The sequence below is a fragment of the Oncorhynchus mykiss genome, chromosome 19 (genome assembly GCF_013265735.2).
Source record: "Oncorhynchus mykiss isolate Arlee chromosome 19, USDA_OmykA_1.1, whole genome shotgun sequence".
NCBI classification, from domain to species: domain Eukaryota; kingdom Metazoa; phylum Chordata; class Actinopteri; order Salmoniformes; family Salmonidae; genus Oncorhynchus; species Oncorhynchus mykiss.
Genome location: NC_048583.1, coordinates 53,323,530 through 53,350,418, shown reverse-complemented (window position 1 = coordinate 53,350,418; position 26,889 = coordinate 53,323,530). Strand labels below are relative to the sequence as shown.

Here is a 26,889-nt window from a genome sequence, read left to right as displayed (position 1 = left end):
TATATATATATATATATATATATATATATATATATATATATATATATATATATATATATATATATATATATATATATATATATATATATAGTGCCTTGCGAAAGTATTCGGCCCCCTTGAACTTTGCGACCTTTTGCCACATTTCAGGCTTCAAACATAAAGATATAAAACTGTATTTTTTTGTGAAGAATCAACAACAAGTGGGACACAATCATGAAGTGGAACGACATTTATTGGATATTTCAAACTTTTTTAACAAATCAAAAACTGAAAAATTGGGCGTGCAAAATTATTCAGCCCCCTTAAATTAATACTTTGTAGCGCCACCTTTTGCTGCGATTACAGCTGTAAGTCGCTTGGGGTATGTCTCTATCAGTTTTGCACATCGAGAGTGACATTTTTTCCCATTCCTCCTTGCAAAACAGCTCGAGCTCAGTGAGGTTGGATGGAGAGCATTTGTGAACAGCAGTTTTCAGTTCTTTCCACAGATTCTCGATTAGATTCAGGTCTGGACTTTGACTTGGCCATTCTAACACCTGGATATGTTTATTTTTGAACCATTCCATTGTAGATTTTGCTTTATGTTTTGGATCATTGTCTTGTTGGAAGACAAATCTCCGTCCCAGTCTCAGGTCTTTTGCAGACTCCATCAGGTTTTCTTCCAGAATGGTCCTGTATTTGGCTCCATCCATCTTCCCATCAATTTTAACCATCTTCCCTGTCCCTGCTGAAGAAAAGCAGGCCCAAACCATGATGCTGCCACCACCATGTTTTACAGTGGGGATGGTGTGTTCAGTGTGATGAGCTGTGTTGCTTTTACGCCAAACATAACGTTTTGCATTGTTGCCAAAAAGTTCAATTTTGGTTTCATCTGACCAGAGCACCTTCTTCCACATGTTTGGTGAGTCTCCCAGGTGGCTTGTGGCAAACTTTAAACGACACTTTTTATGGATATCTTTAAGAAATGGCTTTCTTCTTGCCACTCTTCCATAAAGGCCAGATTTGTGCAATATACAACTGATTGTTGTGCTATGGACAGAGTCTCCCACCTCAGCTGTAGATCTCTGCAGTTCATCCAGAGTGATCATGGGCCTCTTGGCTGCATCTCTGATCAGTCTTCTCCTTGTATGAGCTGAAAGTTTAGAGGGACGGCCAGGTCTTGGTAGATTTGCAGTGGTCTGATACTCCTTCCATTTCAATATTATCGCTTGCACAGTGCTCCTTGGGATGTTTAAAGCTTGGGAAATCTTTTTGTATCCAAATCCGGCTTTAAACTTCTTCACAACAGTATCTCGGACCTGCCTGGTGTGTTCCTTGTTCTTCATGATGCTCTCTGTGCTTTTAACGGACCTCTGAGACTATCACAGTGCAGGTGCATTTATACGGAGACTTGATTACACACAGGTGGATTGTATTTATCATCATTAGTCATTTAGGTCAACATTGGATCATTCAGAGATCCTCACTGAACTTCTGGAGAGAGTTTGCTGCACTGAAAGTAAAGGGGCTGAATAATTTTGCACGCCCAATTTTTCAGTTTTTGAATTGTTAAAAAAGTTTGAAATATCCAATAAATGTCGTTCCACTTCATGATTGTGTCCCACTTGTTGTTGATTCTTCACAAAAAAATACAGTTTTATATCTTTATGTTTGAAGTCTGAAATGTGGCAAAAGGTCGCAAAGTTCAAGGGGGCCGAATACTTTCGCAAGGCACTGTATATATGTATATATATATATATATATATATATTTTTTTTAATCGGCTAAATCAGCGCCCAAAAATACTGATTTCCAATTGTTATGAAAACTTGAATTCGGCCCTAATTAATCGGCCATTCCGATTAATCGTCGACCTCTATCCTCTACTAGCAATTTCCTTCAAACTGCACACAGACCTAGAAATGGTATCCACAAGTTCATCTGACACTGGGGTAGTAGATAAAGGGCCTCATTGCCAAAATCCTTAAGTATCCCTTTAAGACTATCTCCCGACATCAACCTCATACCTCTGCTATGTGTGCACTGCTGGCGGGAGAGATTAAGTTCCAAGATCTCTAAATGTAACCAGTAAGCTCGTTATAGCCTGTCTGTGGAGGTGAAACTGCTGAGGATATGTTTCCATGGGATGTGTTGCTCACAACAAGGTCTTATTTCTGGAACAGCAGAGGGACAAGGGTCAAACAGCTTAGAATAAAATGTATCTGAATACAGCCTATGTACAGAGAAATATAGCCCGAATACAGCCTATGTACAGAGAAATATAGCCCCAATACAGCCTATGTACAGAGAAATATAGCCCGAATACAGCCTACGTACAGAGAAATATAGCCTGAATACTGCCTATGTACAGAGAAACATAGCCTGAATACAGCCTACGTACAGAGAAATATAGCCTGAATACAGCCTATGTACAGAGAAATATAGCCTGAATACAGCCTACGTACAGAGAAATATAGCCTGAATACTGCCTATGTACAGAGAAACATAGCCTGAATACAGCCTACGTACAGAGAAATATAGCCTGAATACTGCCTATGTACAGATAAACATAGCCTGAATACAGCCTATGTACAGATAAATATTTCTTCATTGGGTCAAGGCGTAACATATAAATTAAGAAACATAGTAGCATCGCAGCGCTAGCTGTGTCACCAGAGACTTTGGGTTCGAGCCCAGGTTCTGTCGCAGCCGGCTGCGACCGGGTGTCCGTGGGGCGACGCACAATTGGCCTAGCGTCGTCCGGGTTAGGGAGGGTTTGGCCGGTAGGGATATCCTTGTCTCTTCGCGCACCAGCGACTCCTGTGGCGGGACGGGCGCAGTGCATGCTAACCAAGGTTGCCAGGTGCACAGTGTTTCCTCCGACACATTGGTGTGGCTGGCTTCCGGGTTGGATGCGCGCTGTGTTAAGAAGCAGTGCGGCTTGGTTGGGTTGTGTTTTGGAGGACGCATGGCTTTCGACCTTCGTCTCTCCCGAGCCCGTACGGGAGTTGTAGCGATGAGACAAGATAGTAATTACTAACAATTGGATACCACGAAATTGGGGAGAAAAAGGGGGTGTAAAAAAATCATAGTAGACTAGGCTATATAATGGCAAGGCTCTACACTGAAATGTTGTTCAAGGAGTACACGTGATCCTAAGCTGAAAAATGTAGGAGCTAGAGGTCGACCGGTTAATTAGGGCTGATTTCAAGTTTTCAGAACAATCGGTAATCTGCATTTTTGGATGCCGATTACGGCCGATTATATTGCAATCCACGAGGAGACTGAGTGGCAGGCTGACCACCTGTTACGCGAGTGCAGCAAGGAGCCATGGTAAGCTGCTAGCTAGCATTAAACTTATCTTATAAAAAACAATCAATCTTAACATAATCACTAGTTAACAAACACATGGTTGATGATAATACTAGTTTTACTAGCTTGTCCTGCGTTGCATATAATCAATGTGGTGCCTGAAATTGTGTTACTTCTCTTGCGTTCAGTGTAAGCAGAGTCAGGTTATATGCAGCAGTTTGGGTCGCCTGGCTCATTGCGAACTGTGTGAAGACCATTCTTCCTAACAAAGACCGTAATTCATTTTCCAGAACTTTACATAATTATGACATAACATTGAAGGTTGTGCAATGTAACAGCAATATTTAGACTTAGGGTTGCAACCCGTTCTAACGGTTCCGTATTTCACTGAAAGAATAAACGTTTTGTTTTCGAAACTATAGTTTCCGGATTTGACCATATTGACCACCTAAGTCTCATCATATTTCTGTGTGTTTATTATATTATATTTAAGTCTATGATTTGATATTTGATAGAGCAGTCTGACTGAGCGGTGGTAGGCAGCAGCAGGCTCGTAAGCATTCATTCTAACTGCACTTTCCTGCGTTTGCCAGCAGCTTTTCACAATGCTTGAAGCACAGCGCTATTTATGACTTCAAGCCTATCAACTTCCGAGATTAGGCTGGCAATACTATAGTGCCTATAAGAACATCCAATAGTCAAAGGTATAGGAAATACAAATGGTATAGAGAGAAATAGTCCTATAATAACTACAACCTAAAACTTCTTAACTGGGAATATTGAAGACTCATGTTAAAAGGAACCACCAGCTTTCATATGTTCTCATGTTCTGAGCAAGGAACTCAAACGTTAGCTTTCTTACATGACACATATTGCACTTTTACTTTCTTCTCCAACACTGTGTTTTTGCATTATTTAATTTTTGCATTGTTTCATTATTTATTTGAAACTAAATTGATTTCATTCATGTATTAAGTCAAAATAAAAAGTGCTCATTGTTCATTCTGTAATATATATAAAAGTTGTCCAATTAATCGGTATCGGCTTGTTTTTGGTCCTCCAATAAATCGGTATCGGTGTTGAAAAATCATAAATCGGTCAACCTCTAGTAGGAGCACATAAAGACATTTAGGAGCACAATGAAAAATATTTGAGGTATTAATGATAAGCATTGCCAGCAATTACACAATACCGTTTTTTTTCCCCTAGGGGCACTAGTGCACCCAAATAAAAATTCCAGGTAGCAGAGTTGAATATTTAGGAGCAAATGTGGCCAAAATGGTAGCCCTGTATAGCCCTGAATTGCTGTTTTAATATGCCAATATACAGTACCTCCTAGCTAGCAGATTGTAACAGGCTAATATAATGCTCCATTAGCCATTACAGAATAGCTAGGGGAGAGTGGGTTAAGTTGAGCCATTTTTTTTTACATTCAGCATCACTCAGTCAAGGGAAATATAGCATTCTTTCTAACGAAGATATCCACATATATTTCAGGATGTTATGTTTCCCTGGAAATAAATTAGAATGAATGTCAAAATTTAAGTTTTGAAAACATAGCCTGTTTTGGCACAATTTAAAACGGGTATAAGGTCATTTGAGCTGCTGGACAGGGTAAATTATGCCGCCTACACATTTCTGTACTGAATTAAATATTACCACCACCTTTTTAGAACCATAGCTTGGTTTCCATCCCAATTGGCAACAGATTTTCATGCAAATATTCTTACATCTGCATCAAAACAATATGCACATTTTCCCACCAGAGATGTGTGTCCATCAAAATGACTTGTTGTGGAAAAAAGGCAGTGCGTGATTAAGTAGTGCACAGAAAAAATAACTTTTGCGGTTAAATTCCCATGTACCAATAAAATATACTATTTAAAATGGGTTTCCATTGCATTTTCAACTGTGCTGATGGTTTTGTCCCCCACAAAAATTGCACTTTCACCACCCTGTGAAGTTCATCATCATTTATTTAATCTGTAGCCTAACAAATTGGATGGTTTCCCAAGTCATAGTGGGAGAACCACAAAACAAGTCATTGCGTGACTACAAGTTTAATTCGATATGATGGTTATTATATCTATATTTGCATTTAACGACATTTCCTCCGCCATTTCTCACATAATTATCAGACACGAAAACGTGCCACCATGTCTAGCGTATTTAGTTGTCACTTTTGAAGACACAAATCTCAAGAACACAGTACAAATATGAGAAAAAATATGAAAATATGTCTGAATTATTTTAGATTACTGGCTATAAATCCAACTCTAAACGTGCTACAGCGATGAAACCACTCTCTCCTTCTACATTACCACGTTTTTTTTTATTGACTTAACCTTTATTTAACTAGGCAAGTTAGTTAAGAACAAATAGTTATTTATCGTGACGGCCTACCAAGGCAAAAGGCCATCTGCGGGGCCGGGATTAAAAATAAATAAAATATAGGACAAAACACACATTATGACGACAAGAGAGACAACTCAACACTACATAAAGAGACCTAAGACAACAACACAGCATGGTAGCAACACAACATGGTAGCAGCACAAAACATATCACAAGGACAGAAGGAAGAGACAACAATACATCATGCAAGCAGCCACAGCAGTCATTAAGAGTGTCCATGTCTGATTCTTTGAATTAAGAGATTGAGATAAAACTGACCAGTTTGAGTGTTTGTTGCAGCTCGTTCTAGTCACTAGCTGCAGCGAAGTAAAAAGAGGAGCGACCCAGGGATGTGTGCTTTGGGGATCTTTAACAGAATGTGACTGGCAGAACGGGTGTTGTATGTGGAGGATGAGGGCTGCAGAAGATACAGTTGATGTCAGAAGTTTACATACACCATAGCCAAATACATTTAAACTAAATTTTTCACAATTCCTGACATTAAATCCTAGTAAAAATTCCTTATCTCAGGTCAGTTAGGATCCCCACTTTATTTAAAGAATGTGAAATGTCAGAATAATAGTAGCGAGAATGATTTATTTCAGCTTTTATTTCTTTCATCACATTCCCAGTGGGCCAGACGTTTACATACTAATTGAGTGTATTTGGTAGCATTGCCTTTAAATTGTTTTAACTTGGGTCAAATGTTTTGGGTAGCCTTCCACAAGCTTCACACAATAAGTTGGGTGAATTTTGGCTCATTCCTACTGAGAGCTGGTAACTGAGTCAGGTTTGTAGGCCTCCTTGCTCGCACACGCTTTTTCAGTTCTGACCACACATTTTCTATGGGATTGAAGTCAAGGTTTGCTGTGGTAGCCATGCTGGTTAAGTGTGCCTTGAATTCTAAATAAATCCCAGACAGTGTCATCAGCAAAGCACTCCCACACACCTCCTCCTCCTCCATGCTTTACTGTGGGAACGACACATGCAGAAATCATCCGTTCACCCACACCGCGTCTCACAAAGACACGGCGGTTGGAACCAAAAATCTCACATTTGGACTCCAGACCAAAGGACAAATTTCCACCTGTCTAATGTACATTGCTCGTGTTTCTTGGCCCAGCAAGTCTCTTCTTATTATTGGTGTCCTTTAGTAGTGGTTTCTTTGCAGCAATTTGACCACGAAGGCCTGATTCACGCAGTCTCCTCTGAACAGTTGACGTTGAGATGTGTCTGTTCCTTGAATTCTGTGAAGCATTTATTTGGGCTGCAATTTCTGAGGCTGGTAACTTTAATGAACTCATCCTCCGCAGCAGAGGTAAAGCTGGGTCTTCCTTTCCTGTGGCGGTCCTCATGAGACAGTTTCATCATAGCGCTTGATGGTTTTTGAGACTGCACTTGAAGATACTTTCAAAGTTCTTGAAATGTTCCATATTGACGGACCTTCATGTATTCAAGGAATGATGGACTGTCGTTTCTCTTTGCTTATTTGAGCTGTTCTTGCCATAATATGGACTTGGTCTTTTACCAAATAGGGCTTTCTTCTGTATACCCCCTACCTTGTCACAACACAACTGATTGGCTCAAATGCATTATGAAGGAAAGAAATTCCACAAATGAACAAGGCACACCTGTTAATTGAAATGCATTCCAGGTGACTTCCTCATGAAGCGGGTTGAGAGAATGACAAGAGTGTGCAAAGCTGTCTCAAGGTAAAGGGTGGCTATTTGCAGATTCTCAAATATAAAATATATTTTGATTTGTTCAACCATTTTGGTTACTACATGATTCTATGTGTTATTTCAGTTGATGTCTTCACTATTGTTCTACAATGTAGAAAACAGTAAAAATAAAGGAAAACCCCAGGAATGAGTAGATGTGTCCAAACTTTTGACTGGTACTGTGTGTGTGTACACACACACACATATAGTATGTCTTTATAGGGGACTCTTATTTTGGAGGGGAAAGAATCTGCCCTCGTGCTGCCAGCATCGCTAATATCATAGACAGAAGGGGTTCTAATATCCTGCTGAGGCTAACTAGCTACCATGCTTGCTAATCACAAACACCCAGGTTGCTTCGAATCTTACCTTTTAGGAGTAATGAACAATACAGCGTCCCCTCGTCCAAGCTGGGTTACCCTGTGCTTCCTTTTTTACTTTCCAACGTTCAGTTTGACTGTTTTGACACCACAACCATCTTGTAATTTTCAGGCATGTTAAACCAGCTAAGAACATTTGACGATTTGAGTGGCTTGTCAAATCTCCGCCTACTATTACAGTGAAGGCGTGGCATGGTAAAAAGTTTGCAAAAAAAAGTGTCAACAGCTGCACGGTGCACGCAGCCGCAGTACGCGCTTACCTTACGGGTCAAAGTTTCACCGCCTCATCTATCGTTGTTCAAGGCTAGAAGTGTGTTGTTCAACACTGGCCTGCCTTACCATGTAATCTAGTTAATTGAAATGCCTACATTACATTGCATAACCAATAAATACAAAAATTACCACGAAACGTATATAATCAGCTGGTTTAATCAGTAGGCTACTGCCAAGAAACATACATCAACACAGTCAAGATATATAACTGAAACATTTAGACAAAACAAAAATACATCGGCCCATGTCCCAACAGCCACAGACGTTTACAAAGAAAGCATTATTACAAGAAAGTATAAAAGTGGTCAGTGCTTCACAGTGTTGACAAAAGTGACCAACTTGACACCACCCCCACGTTTCGTGAATAATAAATAAATTAAAAAAACAGCCATTTATTAAAAATTATACTCTTATTTAAACAAAGATAGCCTAAAGAACAGCCAGGTGAATTCAGGAAAGGCAAATTTGGTATGACTGTTATTTTAATTTCGCACGTGGCATTGGAAGTGAACTAAAGCAAAACACATTTTAAAAAACAAAACGGCAGAATAGGAGACTGAATATTCCTCAACCTTCTCAAAACCAGGTCAGTAGATTAGAAAGATTTTCCAATAAATGTTTAATCCAAATGAACTAACTTTTAAGAATGCTAGCACAAACTGGAAAGCAAGCAGTGTAAACAGTAAAGGGTAGAAAGGTCACTCACAAATCTCCTCCTCAGCTGAAGTGAAGAAAGATGCACAGAAAGGCATTGTAAAAAATAATACAATTGGTTATTCATTGTGTATTTATTTATTCCTTGTCACTATTTCTATTATATATATATATATATATATATATATATATTTAAATCTAATCTTTAACTCCGCATTGTTGGAAAATGACCTGTAAGTCATTTGCATTATACAATCTACTGAATAATAAATGATAGCTAATGCCGGGGAGAGGACTTGGTGGAAATATTCCAAATATGATCCAGAACTGCTACAGCATTCAGAGCCGTGTTTACTGACACGTAAGTATTATTAGCAGTCGTGTGGTCCTGTCTTCTGATGATGGCAGACGGTGGGATCAGACAAATGTGTGGCGTCTTTCACGCATTTCCAAAACTCTGCATTTTACCATAGACATGACTGTTCAAAACAAATGCTTCCAAGTTTAATAAAGGGACAAATGTGACAAATATACAGAACCTCCCTCACACACACACACACACACACACAAATAAAGCAGAGGATTCTTCTTTGTTTTAGGTTGGGAAATGAGAGGGATCTCCTAGACCCAGATTTCAAGCTTTTTCATTTCCACTGTGCTTGTGATTAGGTGCAGGCCAGTGACGTTGTGCTCCTGAACCCGGCTCATTTTCCAAGCGCTCTTTCCAGAGACCTAGAGGGTCAGAGTCGGACCCTTTTTACGGTGTATCTCAAATAGTCCGAAGTGGTGTAACCTTCTTTCCTCCATCAAAACCAATTTAAAAGAACTGGATTTGTGAACGCTTGGCTGGTATCAATGGTAGAGCTCTACCATAGTGCTTTCACCGGGCCTATACTTTCAGACTAGTGAGGATGAAGGGAAGGAGACAAGGAATGGAAGCCATGTAGGACTATTGGGATGCACCCTAACACATCCCTGTCAAATTATCCCATGAGGATAAAGTATTTCTATCCACGCTGTGAATCCCCATCCCTTTTTTTTGCCTTTTCCCCCTTGCATTTCCCTGGCAACTTCCCTGTGTAGCACTCCACACTCACATTCCTATCAAAAGTGCAAAAGAAGGAGAGTGAGAAGACTCTCTGGTTTTAAATCTCTGCATTAGTGTTAAAAAAAAAGTTTTTTTATTTGACATAAAATCAGTTTTTTTTTCTCCAAAGGACTTATACAAATCTTCCGTTAAGTTCTTTCTAGACACAAAAATAACAATGATATTTTCACATAGGTATATGGGCCGTTTATGACTTGGCACTTTGGACATATGGAGCAGTTTGGATTTATCTGCTGGTTTGGGTTAGCCTGGATAAACCACACAATGTTGCACAAACAATTGCGAGCATAGTGTTCAGTCTAGTTTAACCAGGCTAGATTTGGGTGGCCATGCAGTGCAATTTTCAACTAGTTGGTAAAGGTAGCATCCCTTTCCTTCCATCAGGCATTATGCCTTGGCTACAAATACACTCATAGACCACGTGAACATCTAGAAAAATCACATAAATACACCATTTATGGAAGGAGTATGCACATGTTAGAAAAACAAGATGAAGATTACATTGGAAAACACAAATCTGCTGCATTGTTACTCATGATCACAAAAGAAAGCTCCCAAAACTGGTTCATTGGCTGCCATTTTGGTTGTACTACGGTACTAATCCAAGTCTTACCATCTAATAAATGCTGTATGGTCCAAAATATGTTAAATGGCTGCCTGCACTGTATGAAATGGAATGTTCCATACCAGGGGCGGACTGCCAGATGGGCTGGTCCATTATAAGCCCAGTGGGCCTGTGTAACTTTTTTTTGTTGCTCAAAATGACAATTATCTGGCTAACAATGGGGACTTCAAGGAAAGAAATGGGCCGGTGTGGGGACCTCGAGGAGTGTTAGAAACGCCATGGCCGATTTCTCGTCCCAGTACGCCCTTGTCCGTACCTCTGCAGAAACAGGGCGCTGTCGAACCTTAGCCTACACGCGTTCTGGTTATGCTCATGGGCGGTCCTCTGCAGCACAATAAACACCCCCCTCATAGAAGAGTTGGTTGGACCGTGCAGATGTATCTCTTACCCCAGTGGTTCTACATTACAGTAATGATGGAACCTCTTGGGTTGTGGCTTATGTCTGGGATATGGCTTGGAATATGATTTTGTTTATTAAGGGGGTCACAAAACAATTGAGCATACGAGTTATGCTTCATAATTGGAGCATAAGAATTAAGCATTAAGCAAGTAAGCATTTAGTTGGATGGTGTATACCATGTGTATCCTGTACATATGATTAATAAAAACTTGAAACATAAATGTTAATTTTTTCCATTATTCCCAAATAATATTACATACAGTAGGTTTCCCAAACGTCAAACACATATTGCCCAACCTTTAGTGTTACTGAAAGGTAATTCAGACACATCCAAGTCAGCTTCATTTGGACTACAGTGTAGCTCTGTAGCTTTAGAAACATCATGTACTTTACAGTTAAGGTTCAGTTATTGTGATATTAATCATCACATCCTATATCTGATTACTCATACAGTATGGTCACAATACAGTTGGTTGCATTTCATTTAGAGGCTATGGATTCAAAAACTAATAGAGGGAGATTTTTATTTAATGAACTTTTCAGAAAGTAAATCTAACATAGTCGTAGATTTCAAACCACTTTAACAGTACTGAACTTGTAACAGATGCTACAGAGGTAGGCAAGACATCCAAACCTAGAGGAAACCTACAGTTTGTAATCAATTACAGTAGGAAATTAAACCCATGTCAAAAAAGCCCTTAAAAACAATTAGTCTAAATCAACAGTCACCGTGAATACAACTTATTTTGTAATGCACCCACATTTCTATAGAAGGAGTATCATTCCAAAAAAGCAGCAGATATGAAAAAAATAAAATAAAAGTGACAGTAATCAAACAATGCTTAGAAGATCCTAAGGCGGCCTGCTTGGAGTTGGCATCAGACAAAAGTTATATTTCTTTCATATATTTCTCTCACTTATCTACCACACCTCTCTTTCTAGTAGAAGTTACATCCTTTTCGGACAGTGACAAAAACCCTCTAAATACATGTCTGACTAGCCTGTATAGCGCCCTCTACATGGCGGAGGTCCTACTACAACTGCTTCATTTCCCAACACCACAAGATCTCCCCTCAACACAACCATTCTCACCCTGCAGAATATGCACCTAGCCTGGCCGCTAACCTGCTAGCAGTACATAGAGGGTTTAAGGCAACTTCAGAGTCTTCGGCATTCTGTCGATTAGCATTGCACCGTTAGCATCATCGCTAATGTCATTATTTTCGCTCATTAGATCCTAGCCAATTGGTGGCCCTCAGATACCACTCTCTCTATCCATTCCTCACATTTCTTCTCATTTCTCCAAAACATGATTTGCGGTCTTTCCTCGCTACTGGCAGGGTTGACGGGTTGTTGTTGTTGGTTGTTGTTATTTGTGTTTGTTATTGTCGGTTATGCCGGTGTTCTTGTCAATTTTTTTGGTTCTTTGTGGTCTCAAAGAATTGCCGCACTTTGTCTCAGTGTTCGAGCAGAGTTCTGTTCTCTCTGTGCCGGTTGTTTGAGCGCTGAGGTGTGGGGGGAGGGGCATCCTCCTAGGTCTCATGTGGCTTTGTGTTTCTGGTTGCAGTTGTTGTCTGTGATGGAGTGGCTGTTGTGGTCTTCAGTCAACCCCCCCTGTAGGCTGTTCTGCTGCTGTTGCTCCTCCTTGATGCGGAGGTGCCGGGGCTTCACTGGAAGGGCTAACACAAGCACCAGGCAGGCTATGTGTATGCAGTAGTACCATGACCTGGAAAGAGAGGATCAATCAATCAGTGAATCAATGAAGATGTCATCCGCTCCGTATAGCACTGTTCACAAATGCATGTGTCACATAACCACCATCAAGGCCTAAGCCCCTGAAAGAACAGGCCAAGGAGAGTTTTCTATGTAGCGTAAAGATTCCAGAGGAGTTCACAAAAAGTCCCTGTGAATACAAATTACTCGTAATCATTATGGGTGAACAAGTCCTGACAAGTTATTCTAGCTAATCCTAATGGGAAAGAAAATCCTGCCCGCTATGTACCAACAGTCAGTGTATTTGTGACTGTGGGATTATTAAAGTCCACACCGGTCAACAGCACAGTGGACCATTAAACCCTAAAACAGAAGACCATGTCCTCAAGCCACCTCATGGCTTCGGACTAGGTCTCCCTCCCTCCCTCCCTCCCTCCCTCCCTCCCTCCATTCAAGCAGCCAGCCAGCCACTAAAACTCTCCTGTTTAATAACTGGGGTTTATATGCCTCTCAGCCTGGCAGATTTAACAACCTTCCGCAAAATGACACCGTAGATGTGCTTCTATTTCACTGAAGTGCCCTGATCACATATAGCCCCTGTATTTCTCCCCGTCAAACGTCCCGGTCTTCTAGTCGTTAAGCTGTCTCGTTAACAGTTTGACGCTGACGGAGGCCACAAAGAAAGTGGAACGGAGGTTATTCTCTGTGCCGTGTCCCTGTCTGTGCCGTGTCCCTGTCTGTGCCGTGTCCCTGTCTGTGCCGTGTCCCTGTCTGTGCCGTGTCCCTGTCTGACAGGGGTTTTAAACTTAGTGGTGCTTCCCACATTTCCTAGGACCCAGCCATGAACATTTGTAGTCTACACAAGTATCAATAAAGTTACACTGTTTTGACTATACATTGTTACATATAACATAACTTCTTACATATGTATTACATTTCAAAAGAGCTGGTAGAGCATGTGGAATATCAGTAATGCCACTCACCTGTAGAACTTGAGTGACGGCCCAACGGCCAACAGAACGAATGGCACCACCGTGTAGCAGATGGCGATCTGAGTCCCCGCCCACGTGATGACATCGTAGATGCTCCTGTGTGTCGTTGAACCCAGGAAGTAGGGTCTGATGTTGTGTCTTAGCTGGAAGTGAGCCACAGGAAGAAATTGTGAAAAAGTCAATGCAACATAATGTTTTAAGATACAGAAAGTAACAATAAGGATTGCATAAATCAGAGAAGACGCAATGGAGGTTAGAGAAGATGGGCCAGTTACATCTCCAGGAACAAGTCAACACAAAATCAGCTTTCAGACTTAAATGGCCTCTTGTAGCCATTATAAACTAACTCCTAACAAGAAGTTGACTGACCCAGTTCTTTATACTACATGAACAGAAGCAATCAACTTGGACAGCCATCATAACTGCATAGCTCACCCATGACCAGTGTTTAGAATGCATTTTAGTATCAATATGAATCTAGAGTTTTATCTTTCTGAAATTAATTTTCAGGATATCGTGGCTGCGTTGCGATTCACTACCGTTCTCACCAAGGTTTGCACTCACTTCACTACCGCCTTGTGGTTTGTAAAAAACAAATGAACTGGTTTAACACACACACACACACACACACACACACACACACACACACACACGAAAACTCCCATAGGAGCCTGTGCTGACACCAATCCAATGCTTTCGTTAATCCATGAGGGAAAGTGAGCAAGTGCAAAGTGTATACTTCCAGATAGGGAATCGTAACATCTAGTTGTTTATCATGACAGCTTATGACTGTGTTATTCCTAGATGTGATGGAGAATGCAGCCGAGTGTTGAGGAGATATGGAGTTTATCTAGGGACACCATCTGTCTCCCACGGGCCTTTCTGTCTCTCCTACGCTCACAATGATGATCCCCTGTCCATCCCCCTGTCTCTATCATACTGCTACACACACCCTGTCTCTATCATACTGCTACACACACCCTGTCTCTATCATACTGCTACACACACCCTGTCTCTATCATACTGCTACACACACCCTGTCTCTATCATACTGCTACACACACCCTGTCTCTATCATACTGCTACACACACCCTGTCTCTATCATACTGCTACACACACCCTGTCTCTATCATACTGCTACACACACCCTGTCTCTATCATACTGCTACACACACCCTGTCTCTATCATACTGCTACACACACCCTGTCCATCCCCCTGTCTCTATCATACTGCTACACACACCCTGTCTCTATCATACTGCTACACACACCCTGTCTCTATCATACTGCTACACACACCCTGTCTCTATCATACTGCTACACACACCCTGTCTCTATCATACTGCTACACACACCCTGTCTCTATCATACTGCTACACACACCCTGTCTCTATCATACTGCTACACACACCCTGTCCATCCCCCTGTCTCTATCATACTGCTACACACACCCTGTCTCTATCATACTGCTACACACACCCTGTCTCTATCATACTGCTACACACACCCTGTCTCTATCATACTGCTACACACACCCTGTCTCTATCATACTGCTACACACACCCTGTCCATCCCCCTGTCTCTATCATACTGCTACACACACCCTGTCTCTATCATACTGCTACACACACCCTGTCTCTATCATACTGCTACACACACCCTGTCTCTATCATACTGCTACACACACCCTGTCTCTATCATACTGCTACACACACCCTGTCCATCACCCTGTCTCTATCATACTGCTACACACACCCTGTCTCTATCATACTGCTACACACACCCTGTCTCTATCATACTGCTACACACACCCTGTCTCTATCATACTGCTACACACCCTGTCTCTATCATACTGCTACACACACCCTGTCTCTATCATACTGCTACACACACCCTGTCTCTATCATACTGCTACACACACCCTGTCCATCACCCTGTCTCTATCATACTGCTACACACACCCTGTCCATTACCCTGTCTCTATCATACTGCTACACACACCCTGTCTCTATCATACTGCTACACACACCCTGTCCATCACCCTGTCTCTATCATACTGCTACACACACCCTGTCCATTACCCTGTCTCTATCATACTGCTACACACACCCTGTCTCTATCATACTGCTACACATCCTGTCTCTATCATACTGCTACACACACCCTGTCTCTATCATACTGCTACACACACCCTGTCTCTATCATACTGCTACACACACCCTGTCCATTACCCTGTCTCTATCATACTGCTACACACACCCTGTCTCTATCATACTGCTACACACACCCTGTCTCTATCATACTGCTACACACACCCTGTCTCTATCATACTGCTACACACACCCTGTCTCTATCATACTGCTACACACACCCTGTCTCTATCATACTGCTACACACACCCTGTCCATCACCCTGTCTCTATCATACTGCTACACACACCCTGTCTCTATCATACTGCTACACACACCCTGTCTCTATCATACTGCTACACACACCCTGTCCATCACCCTGTCTCTATCATACTGCTACACACACCCTGTCTCTATCATACTGCTACACACACCCTGTCTCTATCATACTGCTACACACACCCTGTCCATCCCCCTGTCTCTATCATACTGCTACACACACCCTGTCCATCACCCTGTCTCTATCATACTGCTACACACACCCTGTCTCTATCATACTGCTACACACACCCTGTCCATCACCCTGTCTCTATCATACTGCTACACACACCCTGTCTCTATCATACTGCTACACACACCCTGTCTCTATCATACTGCTACACACACCCTGTCCATCACCCTGTCTCTATCATACTGCTACACACACCCTGTCTCTATCATACTGCTACACACACCCTGTCCATCCCCCTGTCTCTATCATACTGCTACACACACCCTGTCTCTATCATACTGCTACACACACCCTGTCTCTATCATACTGCTACACACACCCTGTCTCTATCATACTGCTACACACACCCTGTCCATCCCCCTGTCTCTATCATACTGCTACACACACCCTGTCTCTATCATACTGCTACACACACCCTGTCTCTATCATACTGCTACACACACCCTGTCTCTATCATACTGCTACACACACCCTGTCTCTATCATACTGCTACACACACCCTGTCCATTACCCTGTCTCTATCATACTGCTACACACACCCTGTCTCTATCATACTGCTACACACACCCTGTCTCTATCATACTGCTACACACACCCTGTCCATTACCCTGTCTCTATCATACTGCTACACACACCCTGTCTCTATCATACTGCTACACACACCCTGTCTCTATCATACTGCTACACACACCCTGTCTCTATCATACTGCTACACACACCCTGTCTCTATCATACTGCTACACACACCCTGTCTCTATCATACTGCTACACACACCCTGTCTCTATCATACTGCTACACACACCCTGTCTCTATCATACTGCTACACACACCCTGTCTCTATCATACTGCTACACACACCCTGTCTCTATCATACTGCTACACACACCCTGTCCATCACCCTGTCTCTATCATACTGCTACACACACCCTGTCCATCACCCTGTCTCTATCATACTGCTACACACACCCTGTCTCTATCATACTGCTACACACACCCTGTCTCTATCATACTGCTACACACACCCTGTCCATCACCCTGTCTCTATCATACTGCTACACACACCCTGTCTCTATCATACTGCTACACACACCCTGTCCATCACCCTGTCTCTATCATACTGCTACACACACCCTGTCCATCACCCTGTCTCTATCATACTGCTACACACACCCTGTCTCTATCATACTGCTACACACACCCTGTCCATCACCCTGTCTCTATCATACTGCTACACCCACCCTGTCCATTTCCCTGTCTCTATCATACTGCTACACACACCCTGTCCATCCCCCTGTCTCTATCATACTGCTACACACACCCTGTCTCTATCATACTGCTACACACACCCTGTCTCTATCATACTGCTACACACACCCTGTCTCTATCATACTGCTACACACACCCTGTCCATTACCCTGTCTCTATCATACTGCTACACACACCCTGTCTCTATCATACTGCTACACACACCCTGTCTCTATCATACTGCTACACACACCCTGTCTCTATCATACTGCTACACACACCCTGTCTCTATCATACTGCTACACACACCCTGTCTCTATCATACTGCTACACACACCCTGTCTCTATCATACTGCTACACACACCCTGTCTCTATCATACTGCTACACACACCCTGTCTCTATCATACTGCTACACACACCCTGTCTCTATCATACTGCTACACACACCCTGTCTCTATCATACTGCTACACACACCCTGTCCATCACCCTGTCTCTATCATACTGCTACACACACCCTGTCCATCACCCTGTCTCTATCATACTGCTACACACACCCTGTCTCTATCATACTGCTACACACACCCTGTCTCTATCATACTGCTACACACACCCTGTCCATCACCCTGTCTCTATCATACTGCTACACACACCCTGTCTCTATCATACTGCTACACACACCCTGTCCATCACCCTGTCTCTATCATACTGCTACACACACCCTGTCCATCACCCTGTCTCTATCATACTGCTACACACACCCTGTCTCTATCATACTGCTACACACACCCTGTCTCTATCATACTGCTACACACACCCTGTCTCTATCATACTGCTACACACACCCTGTCTCTATCATACTGCTACACACACCCTGTCCATTACCCTGTCTCTATCATACTGCTACACCCACCCTGTCCATCACCCTGTCTCTATCATACTGCTACACACACCCTGTCCATCACCCTGTCTCTATCATACTGCTACACACACCCTGTCTCTATCATACTGCTACACACACCCTGTCTCTATCATACTGCTACACACACCCTGTCCATTACCCTGTCTCTATCATACTGCTACACCCACCCTGTCCATTTCCCTGTCTCTATCATACTGCTACACACACCCTGTCCATTACCCTGTCTCTATCATACTGCTACACACACCCTGTCCATTACCCTGTCTCTATCATACTGCTACACACCTTGTCCATTACCCTGTCTCTATCATACTGCTACACACACCCTGTCCATTACCCTGTCTCTATCATACTGCTACACACACCCTGTCCATTACCCTGTCTCTATCATACTGCTACACCCACCCTGTCCATTTCCCTGTCTCTATCATACTGCTACACACCCTGTCCATTACCCTGTCTCTATCATACTGCTACACACATCCTTGCTCACTATTGCCCATGTGTAAACAGACTGAGCCCCCACCCACCCTCACACACACACACCCAGCCACCCACACACAATCATCCACCCATGCTAAGGGGTATGTGCTTTAAATCCTAGCGGCCAGTGCCCAATCCACCTTTAAAATCAGAACAGGGTCACAGCTAAGTTTCCCAGTGGTCTTCACAATGATATCCTCCCAGTCCACCACTTCACTTCTACTATATCAGAGGTCTACTCCAGGTCTAGTGGTGACTGACACATGCATTGACAAATGAGATGGGGCAACACCAGCTAAAGACATCAATGATGTTATTTTGTAACCTTGCCTGAAACTTGAGGACTTGTGTTAGCTGCCAGTTAACACCTAGGCTTTAGCTCAGAGGGCCAATTCCCCTTTTTGAGTTGGTTTGATTCCTGGCCGGTAACACCAGCTGTGTTGACTGTGTACTCACTGCCCGTGCTGCCATGGTCATACTGATGCCGGTGAGGAAGGTGAGGTAGTACCCGGGGTACACTCCGTGCCACATGGCCGACAGTAGGAAGGTGGCCGCCGTGGGGTTGATGGGACAGCGCTCATAGCACACCCTGTAGAGAACAGACATGGTACAGGTAAAGTATTAGCATACCAGCTAATGCTAATCACAATACTGGAATCTCAGCCTGAGTGCACATGACACAGATTAAGCATTAGCACACTAGCTTATGCAAACCATAGCATTAGCATCCCAATTTGTGTAGAGATGTGTTCTGTGCAGAGATAATGGCAGCGCTAGCAAACCAGTGCAGATTTGTTGTATACTATCAGCATGACTACTGATATATAGGCCTACTATCTGTGATAGTATATCTACAATATACTATCATGTAGATATACTATCTACATGACTACTGTAGTAAGATAGTACAGAGTAATCTGGTTTATGACGCATTTTACCTTTTGAGCCATAGTGCTGTCTGGATATTCCAGTTGTCGAGGAACATCTTGAAACTGGTGGCAAACTGAAAAGAGAGATGGTGCTGTTCTAGTAGTGAATGTAGCCAAACGAGGGAACACTAACCTACACTACTAGTGAAAATGTGAATAATAAAAAAAAAGGCAGAGCCTAACCTCAATGTCCAGTATTCTCAAGTTTGATATCAAGTCCCATCTTGGGGTACCATCTTTGTTGTAGCCGTTGAAGCCAAAGCCTGCAGCGTTGTTGATGGCATCAGCTGTTCAATTGGAAAACACAACAAAGGTTACCAGGCAGAATGTCAGTGGCCAAGACAGAATAACAACATCCCTTACTGTCAAGAAGACCATTCTGTTAGATGATAGTAGGCGTACTACTGAATGCACAGAGGATCTGGGATACAGTGAGTTCTCCACATTGACACTAGAGGGCAGTGTAACACCACAAGTAGCCCAACTTTTATGTGAGTTTAGAAAGGCCACTATCAGAGCCAATATCACCCTGATTTGTTATAAGGTGTGGCCAGCAACCACATTATTCTCCCCCAGCAGCCTTCAAATTCAAAATACTTTATATATGCATTTTTTTTTTAACTTCAGATTTAGTCACATGAATAATACTAAAGTGCACTCACACAGGGTCCAAATGAAGTAGTACTTGGGCCGGGTGGCCAACATGGAGAGGTACAGGTAGAGGACCTGGAGGATGAAGGGGGTAGATGCCATGAACTTGTCGTCGATGGAGCGCTCCACCGGACAGAGCTTAGACACGGACAGGAAGATGGCCAGGGAGATGGCACAGGTACAAAGTTTGGAGATAATGTCATTCTGTGGGGGGAAAACATATGAGATGATTATAAGACCTTATAAGAGGTCATACATGTTTATGAGTCTTACAAAGCATTATAACCAAATAATGCATTACAACTGCAGGCTAGGGTTACCAAAAGGTAATTGCCTAAGTCCATTTGTAGTTTAGCAAATGTTTTCAATATGTGAAGATGTGAACTCCTGAAGTCGATAGAACAAAAAAAAAGCGGTCTAAGGCACTGCATCTCAGTGCTAGAGGCGTCACCACAGACCCTGGTTCGATTCCAGGCTTTATCACAACCGGCCGTGATTGGGAGTCCCATAGGGAAAAGGCACAAGTCGCCCAGCGTCGTCCGGGGTAGGCCGTCATTGTAAATAAGAATGTGTTCTTAAATGACTAGTTAAATAAAAGGTCAACTAACTGAAATATTAGCTTTGTGTTTTGCAAGAAGCTTCAGAAACAGGTATAGGCCTTTGTCACTGTGTACAACAGCAGGAGCTAGTTGACAGCAGTAAATATTGGACGTGTTGGGTGTTGGGTGTTGGGTGTTGCAGCTTTTGTGTTTTGAAGAGACAAAGAAAAAGCATGGGTGCAGCTCTGTTCAAGAGTAGCCTACAAGTCCCTTAAAAAACACTATTTAGGCTGACAGAACACTCCATATTTGACACAGCTTTTATTGTGTCCCTTCACTGAATACCTTCACCATAACAGTATCTCACAGGAACAACTCAACAGTCAAACTCCGGAAAGGGATATCAATTATACAGCACACAAACACAGTGCCTTCGGAAAGTATTGAGACCGCTTCACTTTTTCCATGTTTTGTTATGTTACAGCCTTATTCTAAAATTGATTTTTTTAATTATAGTAATCCTCAGCAATCTACACACAATACCCTATAATGACAAAGGAAAAACGTTTTCTAGACATTTTTGCAAATGTAGTTTTTTTTTTTTTTTACAGAAATACCTTATTTACATAAGTATTCAGACCATTTGCTATGAGACTCGATATTGAGCTCAGGTGCATCCTGTTTCCATTGATCATCCTTGAGATGTTTCTACAACTTGGAGTCGACCTGTGGTAAATTCAATTGATTGGACATGATTTGGAAAGGCACACACCTGTCTATACAAGGTCCCACAGTTGACAGTGCATGTCAGAACAAAAACCAAGCCACGAGGTCAAAGGAATTGTCCAGAGAGTTCAGAGACAGTATTGTATCGAGGCACAGATCTGGGGAAGGGTACCAAAAAAATGTCTGCAGCATTGAAGGTCCCCAAGAACACAGTGACCTCATTCTTAAATGGAAGAAGTTTGGAACCACCAAGACTCTTCCTAGAGCTGGCCGCCTGGCCAAACCGAGCAATTGGTGGAGAAGGGCCTTTGTCAGGGAGGTGACCAAGAACCCAATGGTCACTCTGACAGAGCTCCATAGTTCCTCTGTGGAGATGGTTGTCCTTCTGGAAGGTTCTCCCATCACTGCAGCACTCCACAAATCAGGCCTTTATGGTAGAGTGGCCAGACGGAAGCCACTCCTCAGTAAAAGGCACATGACAGCATGCTTGGAGTTTGCCAAAAGGCACCCAAATGACTAAGACCATGATACACAAGATTCTCTGGTGAAAACCAAGATTGAACTCAATGGCCTGAAAGCCAAGTGTCACGAATCGAGGGAAAGTTGAACAGCGCAAAGTACAGAGAGATCCTTGATGAAAACGTGCTCCAGAGCGCTCAGGACCTGAAAATAGCTGTGCAGAAACACTCCCCATCCAACCGGACAGAGGTTGAGAGGATCTGCAGAGAAGAATGGGAGAAACTCCCCAAATACAGGTGTGCCAAGCTTGTATAGGCATACCCAAGAAGACGCGAGGCTGTAATCTCTTCAAGTTAATGGGTCTGAATACTTGTGCAAATGTGATATTTCATTTATTTTTTGCAAAAAAATCTAAAAACCCATTTTTGTTTTGTCATTATGGGGCATTGTGTGTAGATTGATGGGTGAAAACAATAATTGAATCCATTTTATAATAAGGCTGTAACAAAATGTTGAAAAAGTAAAAGGGTCTGAATACATTACATACACACAGTACATACACATGGCCATGACCATGACCCCATCATGCCCACCCCTTAAGTACCAAGAAAAATTGCTGACACCATTCAAACCAGTGAACTTTAAAGCCAATTATCTCCGAATCATCTTTTTGAGGATAGAACTCTGTAGTCCCAAGCTCTCCACTCATTTTCACACTCACTCTGTTGGTAATGGTTATAAATTCTATCATAAAAGTAGCAAATACCCCAAATCGTGGTCCTTCTTTGTTCTAGTTTCATGAGGAATCAGCCAATAATTCAATTCTAAGTTACTCCTCACCAGTCTAACAATGAGAGACAGGCAGTGTGGTACCTTGGGAGAGGGCTCTGTGTGCTTGTACTTCCCGTTCTCTTTTCCATTGGTCTCCAGGTGGCGAGGCTGGTAGGCCGTGCCCTCGATGAAGGCCATGTAGTCATTGTAGGAGCAGGTGGGCCCGGCCAGGATGCCCATGAAGTTACAGTTGTAGCTCAGGTACTCCAGCAGATTCGGCATCCTCCTGGGGGAAGAGGACAAGACCAGAAAGAGATGTGAGACAGATGCTGCTGTTAGCAACTAGAGGATCAAGCCGAGGATCGTCTCTATTGAGTCATGCTAAAAAACATGGACATACTGCATCCCGTTCTCTGAGCACAAAGGAGATGTAACTAAAAACTCTAAACATACCTTACATATAACTTGACCCTCGTCTCATTCCTATCCATGTGCCTGTTAGCACAGCAAGTAGGGCTACATTACCCCTACACAGCCTTGACCCTAGATTAGGAACACGTAGCCCATGAGTCAGCACTTTTGTTGTAGCATGCTAGCATTGCCACACTAATTCTACTAGTAATTTTGGGCTACCCGAGTGGCGCAGCAGTCTGAGGCACTGCATCGCAGCGCTAGAGGCATCACTACGGACCAGGGTTTGATCCCGGGCTGTATCACAACTGGCCGTGATCAGGAGTCCCAGAGAGCGTCGCACGATTGGCCCAGTGTAGTCCGGGTTAGGGGAGGGTTTGGCCAGGGGGGGGCTTTACAATAATTTGTTCTTAACTTACTTGCCTAGTTACATAAAAGGTTAAATAAAAATACTGAATGGCCACCCAAGTAGAGCAACAAGAGTAGAGACCTGAGCTGTATTCCATACTAAATGTACTACTTGTGACGTAATTTAAGTATGTAGTATGCTTGTTGGTCATAGTATGGATCTAGTCAGTATGCCAACAATTCCTGGGATGTCAAACTACTAGTAATTTGTTATGATAACAAGCTAGCAAGAAGTTGCATAGCAACAGCATCAACTTCCAGTAGACAAGTGAAGCGCTAGCACACTCAACTGATAGGATACCATTTGTTTACAGTATACCAAAATGAACTAATAGTACCTAGTATATACTCATATACTAATTTACAAATTGTTGTGAATTCAGGCAGATGCAAAAAAAGTTAACGAAAATGTCTGGAATGGAGGCTTGTGAGGAGCCGATTTGTATAGAGGCTTTGTTACACTGGCAGCATTTACATCTGTGTGGCACTTTGGAGGGAGGGAGTGCAGTCTTTCCCTGCCAAGTGCAATCTGTTGAGTATGGTGGTGGAGGTACTGCAAGGTCAGGAGAACACACCGATTGCTAATTTCTCGCTGCCCTGGAGTTTCTCTCAAAGTGAGCAGCTAAGTCACAATGAGCAGCTAATGTCACATTTCTTTCCTTTGGCCAAGGGGTTGGCTAGGTTCAATTGTAGTTGAGCTGTTATAGGTATATCAGCAGACTACAATATAACAAACATATTTGTAACTGTGGCAAGTCAACAACAAACAAAAAAAATCTCACAAAGTTCAATTAAATTCCTTTCACAAGGTAGGTTGGCGCTCCACTCCTTGGTCACTGCCAGCTTCTTCCTGACTACCCTGGTCACATGACACTTGATATACGTGCGGTTGCCACGCAACCGCTGGGAACCCTTTGGAGCAGGATACAAACTCCTTCACAGCCACTTTCACAGACAGAGGAGCGCTGGGGTGGTTAAGTCATAATAAATCGCTCTAATTGTTGTTGATACCAGGAACATTCTGTTCTCCGTAATTTAATGGGAAGAAAATGGAATAAGATTCCTCCAGAGGCAATCATTTCCATCCTCTCGTCCTCTTTAGAAGCAATTGTCCAGTTGGGGCCTACATTTTACAGGGTACCTACAGTCTGTGTTCATATCATTATCAAATCGCAGTAGAACAAAATATATACATGTTTGACACAATGGGAAAGAGAGGGAAAGAAAGACAGGGAGGAGAAGGAGATTGAGAGAGAACCAAGAAAAGAGAGGAACAAGAAATTAACAACAGAAACTATACACGTGATATGAGTACTAGCTAGCGGCTACCATGGAGGCTTTCCCAGTGACCACTTTCCCACAGTAATACCTTTAGTATGGCAGTAGAACTGTCTAGTCCAGCTGGGAGAATAAAAACATACCTGGGTCACATACCTTACAGCTAGGCATCTTTGACTGGGGGTCAGCTGCTCCTCCTTCCTCGCCAAACCTATGGGAACACAGTCTGGTCACATGACTATATACAAGACATCCCCACCCCCCCTAAATACATTCAACTCCTAATACATTATGCAATAACCTGGGACTGTCATGAATGCACACAGATATCCAGAGTAAGTAAGAAGTGTGTGCATTTAAATTCTAAGAAAAATGTGCCGAACAAAAAACACCATCCTAATATTGAGTTGACGCCATCTACCTCAGTCAGAGCTGCTTGCAGAGGAAGAGACGGGCGTAATACTCTGTTTACCAGACTGTCATTCAGCTGATAACCAGATTCAACTCCTTATCAACCTCCAATGCAACGAACACACAGGCACAGTAAATCATGCCGACCACACAGCTGCACACACCAAAAACACACACGCAACCATTAAGGCCTGTACGAGCACACACTAGGACACTGTCACACAGGCCTACACCGCAGTTGACAACTAGGTCTAGTCTCAGCAGCTATCCTCTTCCATGTCAGTCGGCTCTAGAAGTGAGAGCCTACAGTTCAGTCAACATGTCATTGTATAATGAGGTTACACCATAACAAGCTATGCTTCCAGTACGTTGTGCACTTCATGAGACACAGAAAAGCAGACTCTTCCTTTTCATATGAATGCTGCAGACCGGCACAAACATACTATTCAACAGCAATAACTGACACTTTCCCAGTGGCCCCAGGGGCTGTGTGGCCTAATGGCCAGTCAAAACAGAGGTCAAAGGCCATTCCTGTGGTGATAGGCAGGGTCAGGGGTTGTGGGTGACCGACCCAGTGATAATGAAGCCCGGAGTCAGCGGAGGACAGGGAGAAGGAGGGGCGTATTACATAATCTCATTACCATGCTAATTAAACACTGTTTTCCATCTGTGGGGCAGCATGGGACTTCCAGCAAACATTAAAGGGATACATTTCTCTCCAAAATATAACAGCCGTTTCAGACCTCAAAAGAGGTCAAATGTGGAGATGACTTCACACAACATATGTTGAGTAGATCTGGCCAATCCCAAATGAATGGGAAAATGGGCACTGTCTAATTTCATCATTTTAAATGTTACTCATCTTTCCATTTTACTTGGGTGTACACTTTTTCCCAGTGATTACACTTTGGTCACATAATATATGACATGTTTCCCTCTACAGAAGAACATGCAGCTCGTAATGTGACATCCCAACTAATCCCTTAATTAGTTACCGTGGCCTTTTGACTGCTTCTGGACAGTAACACTGGCGGTCTACTTTACAAAACTTCAAAAGGACAACAGCTATGTAATCCCAATTCACCACACACACACACACACACACACACACGTTGTACTGCACTGCTGAGGGAGCTTACAAGTAAGCATTTCGCTGCACCGTTTATACCTGCTATAAACTGTGTATGTGACGAATAAATAGGGATTTGATTTGACACAGACATTATGGATGATTTGGTGTAGAGGAAAGGAAAAGGCAGAGGAAAAGAACCGTTCTCATTACATACACGTGTTTACAATGCCACCCCTGCCCCCTCAACTGACTCCACTGTCAAACTTCCTCACCATACAAGCACTGGAGCACCAATTACTGTATTATGCAATCTGTCCACAGAGGTATTTATTGAGACCACTAGTTGAAATGGTATATGTTGCTTGTTTTTCAATTCAAAAGGAATAAAACCA

General features: G+C 42.7%; 2 protein-coding genes across 12 annotated transcripts in view; both read right to left on the bottom strand.

Annotated features, from left to right (window-relative positions):
- The window catches only part of LOC110498117 (kinase D-interacting substrate of 220 kDa B), a 101,643-nt gene extending 93,697 nt beyond the window's left edge, over positions 1 to 7,946 (bottom strand). For 9 of the 10 annotated variants that reach the window (XM_036955086.1, XM_036955083.1, XM_036955088.1 and 6 more), the window contains exon 1: positions 7,775 to 7,946. The gene's annotated coding sequence lies outside the window, so the exon portion shown is untranslated. Of the gene's footprint in view, positions 1 to 5,963; positions 5,984 to 7,774 lie in introns of those variants that run through there. The other variant, XM_036955087.1, reaches the window with a different exon arrangement.
- Positions 7,947 to 8,196: 250 nt separating this feature from the next.
- LOC110498114 (membrane-bound O-acyltransferase domain-containing protein 2) overlaps positions 8,197 to 26,889 on the bottom strand; it is an 82,493-nt gene continuing 63,800 nt past the window's right edge. For both annotated transcript variants that reach the window (XM_021574706.2, XM_036955082.1), the window contains 8 exons: positions 25,171 to 25,225; positions 23,020 to 23,203; positions 20,434 to 20,626; positions 19,955 to 20,058; positions 19,781 to 19,845; positions 19,299 to 19,431; positions 13,542 to 13,693; positions 8,197 to 12,571 (listed from right to left, as the gene is read on the bottom strand). In XM_021574706.2, coding sequence (XP_021430381.1) covers positions 12,385 to 12,571; positions 13,542 to 13,693; positions 19,299 to 19,431; positions 19,781 to 19,845; positions 19,955 to 20,058; positions 20,434 to 20,626; positions 23,020 to 23,203; positions 25,171 to 25,225 — 1,073 coding nt within the window. In that variant the 3' untranslated portion in view covers positions 8,197 to 12,384. The remainder of the gene's footprint in view (positions 12,572 to 13,541; positions 13,694 to 19,298; positions 19,432 to 19,780; positions 19,846 to 19,954; positions 20,059 to 20,433; positions 20,627 to 23,019; positions 23,204 to 25,170; positions 25,226 to 26,889) is intronic.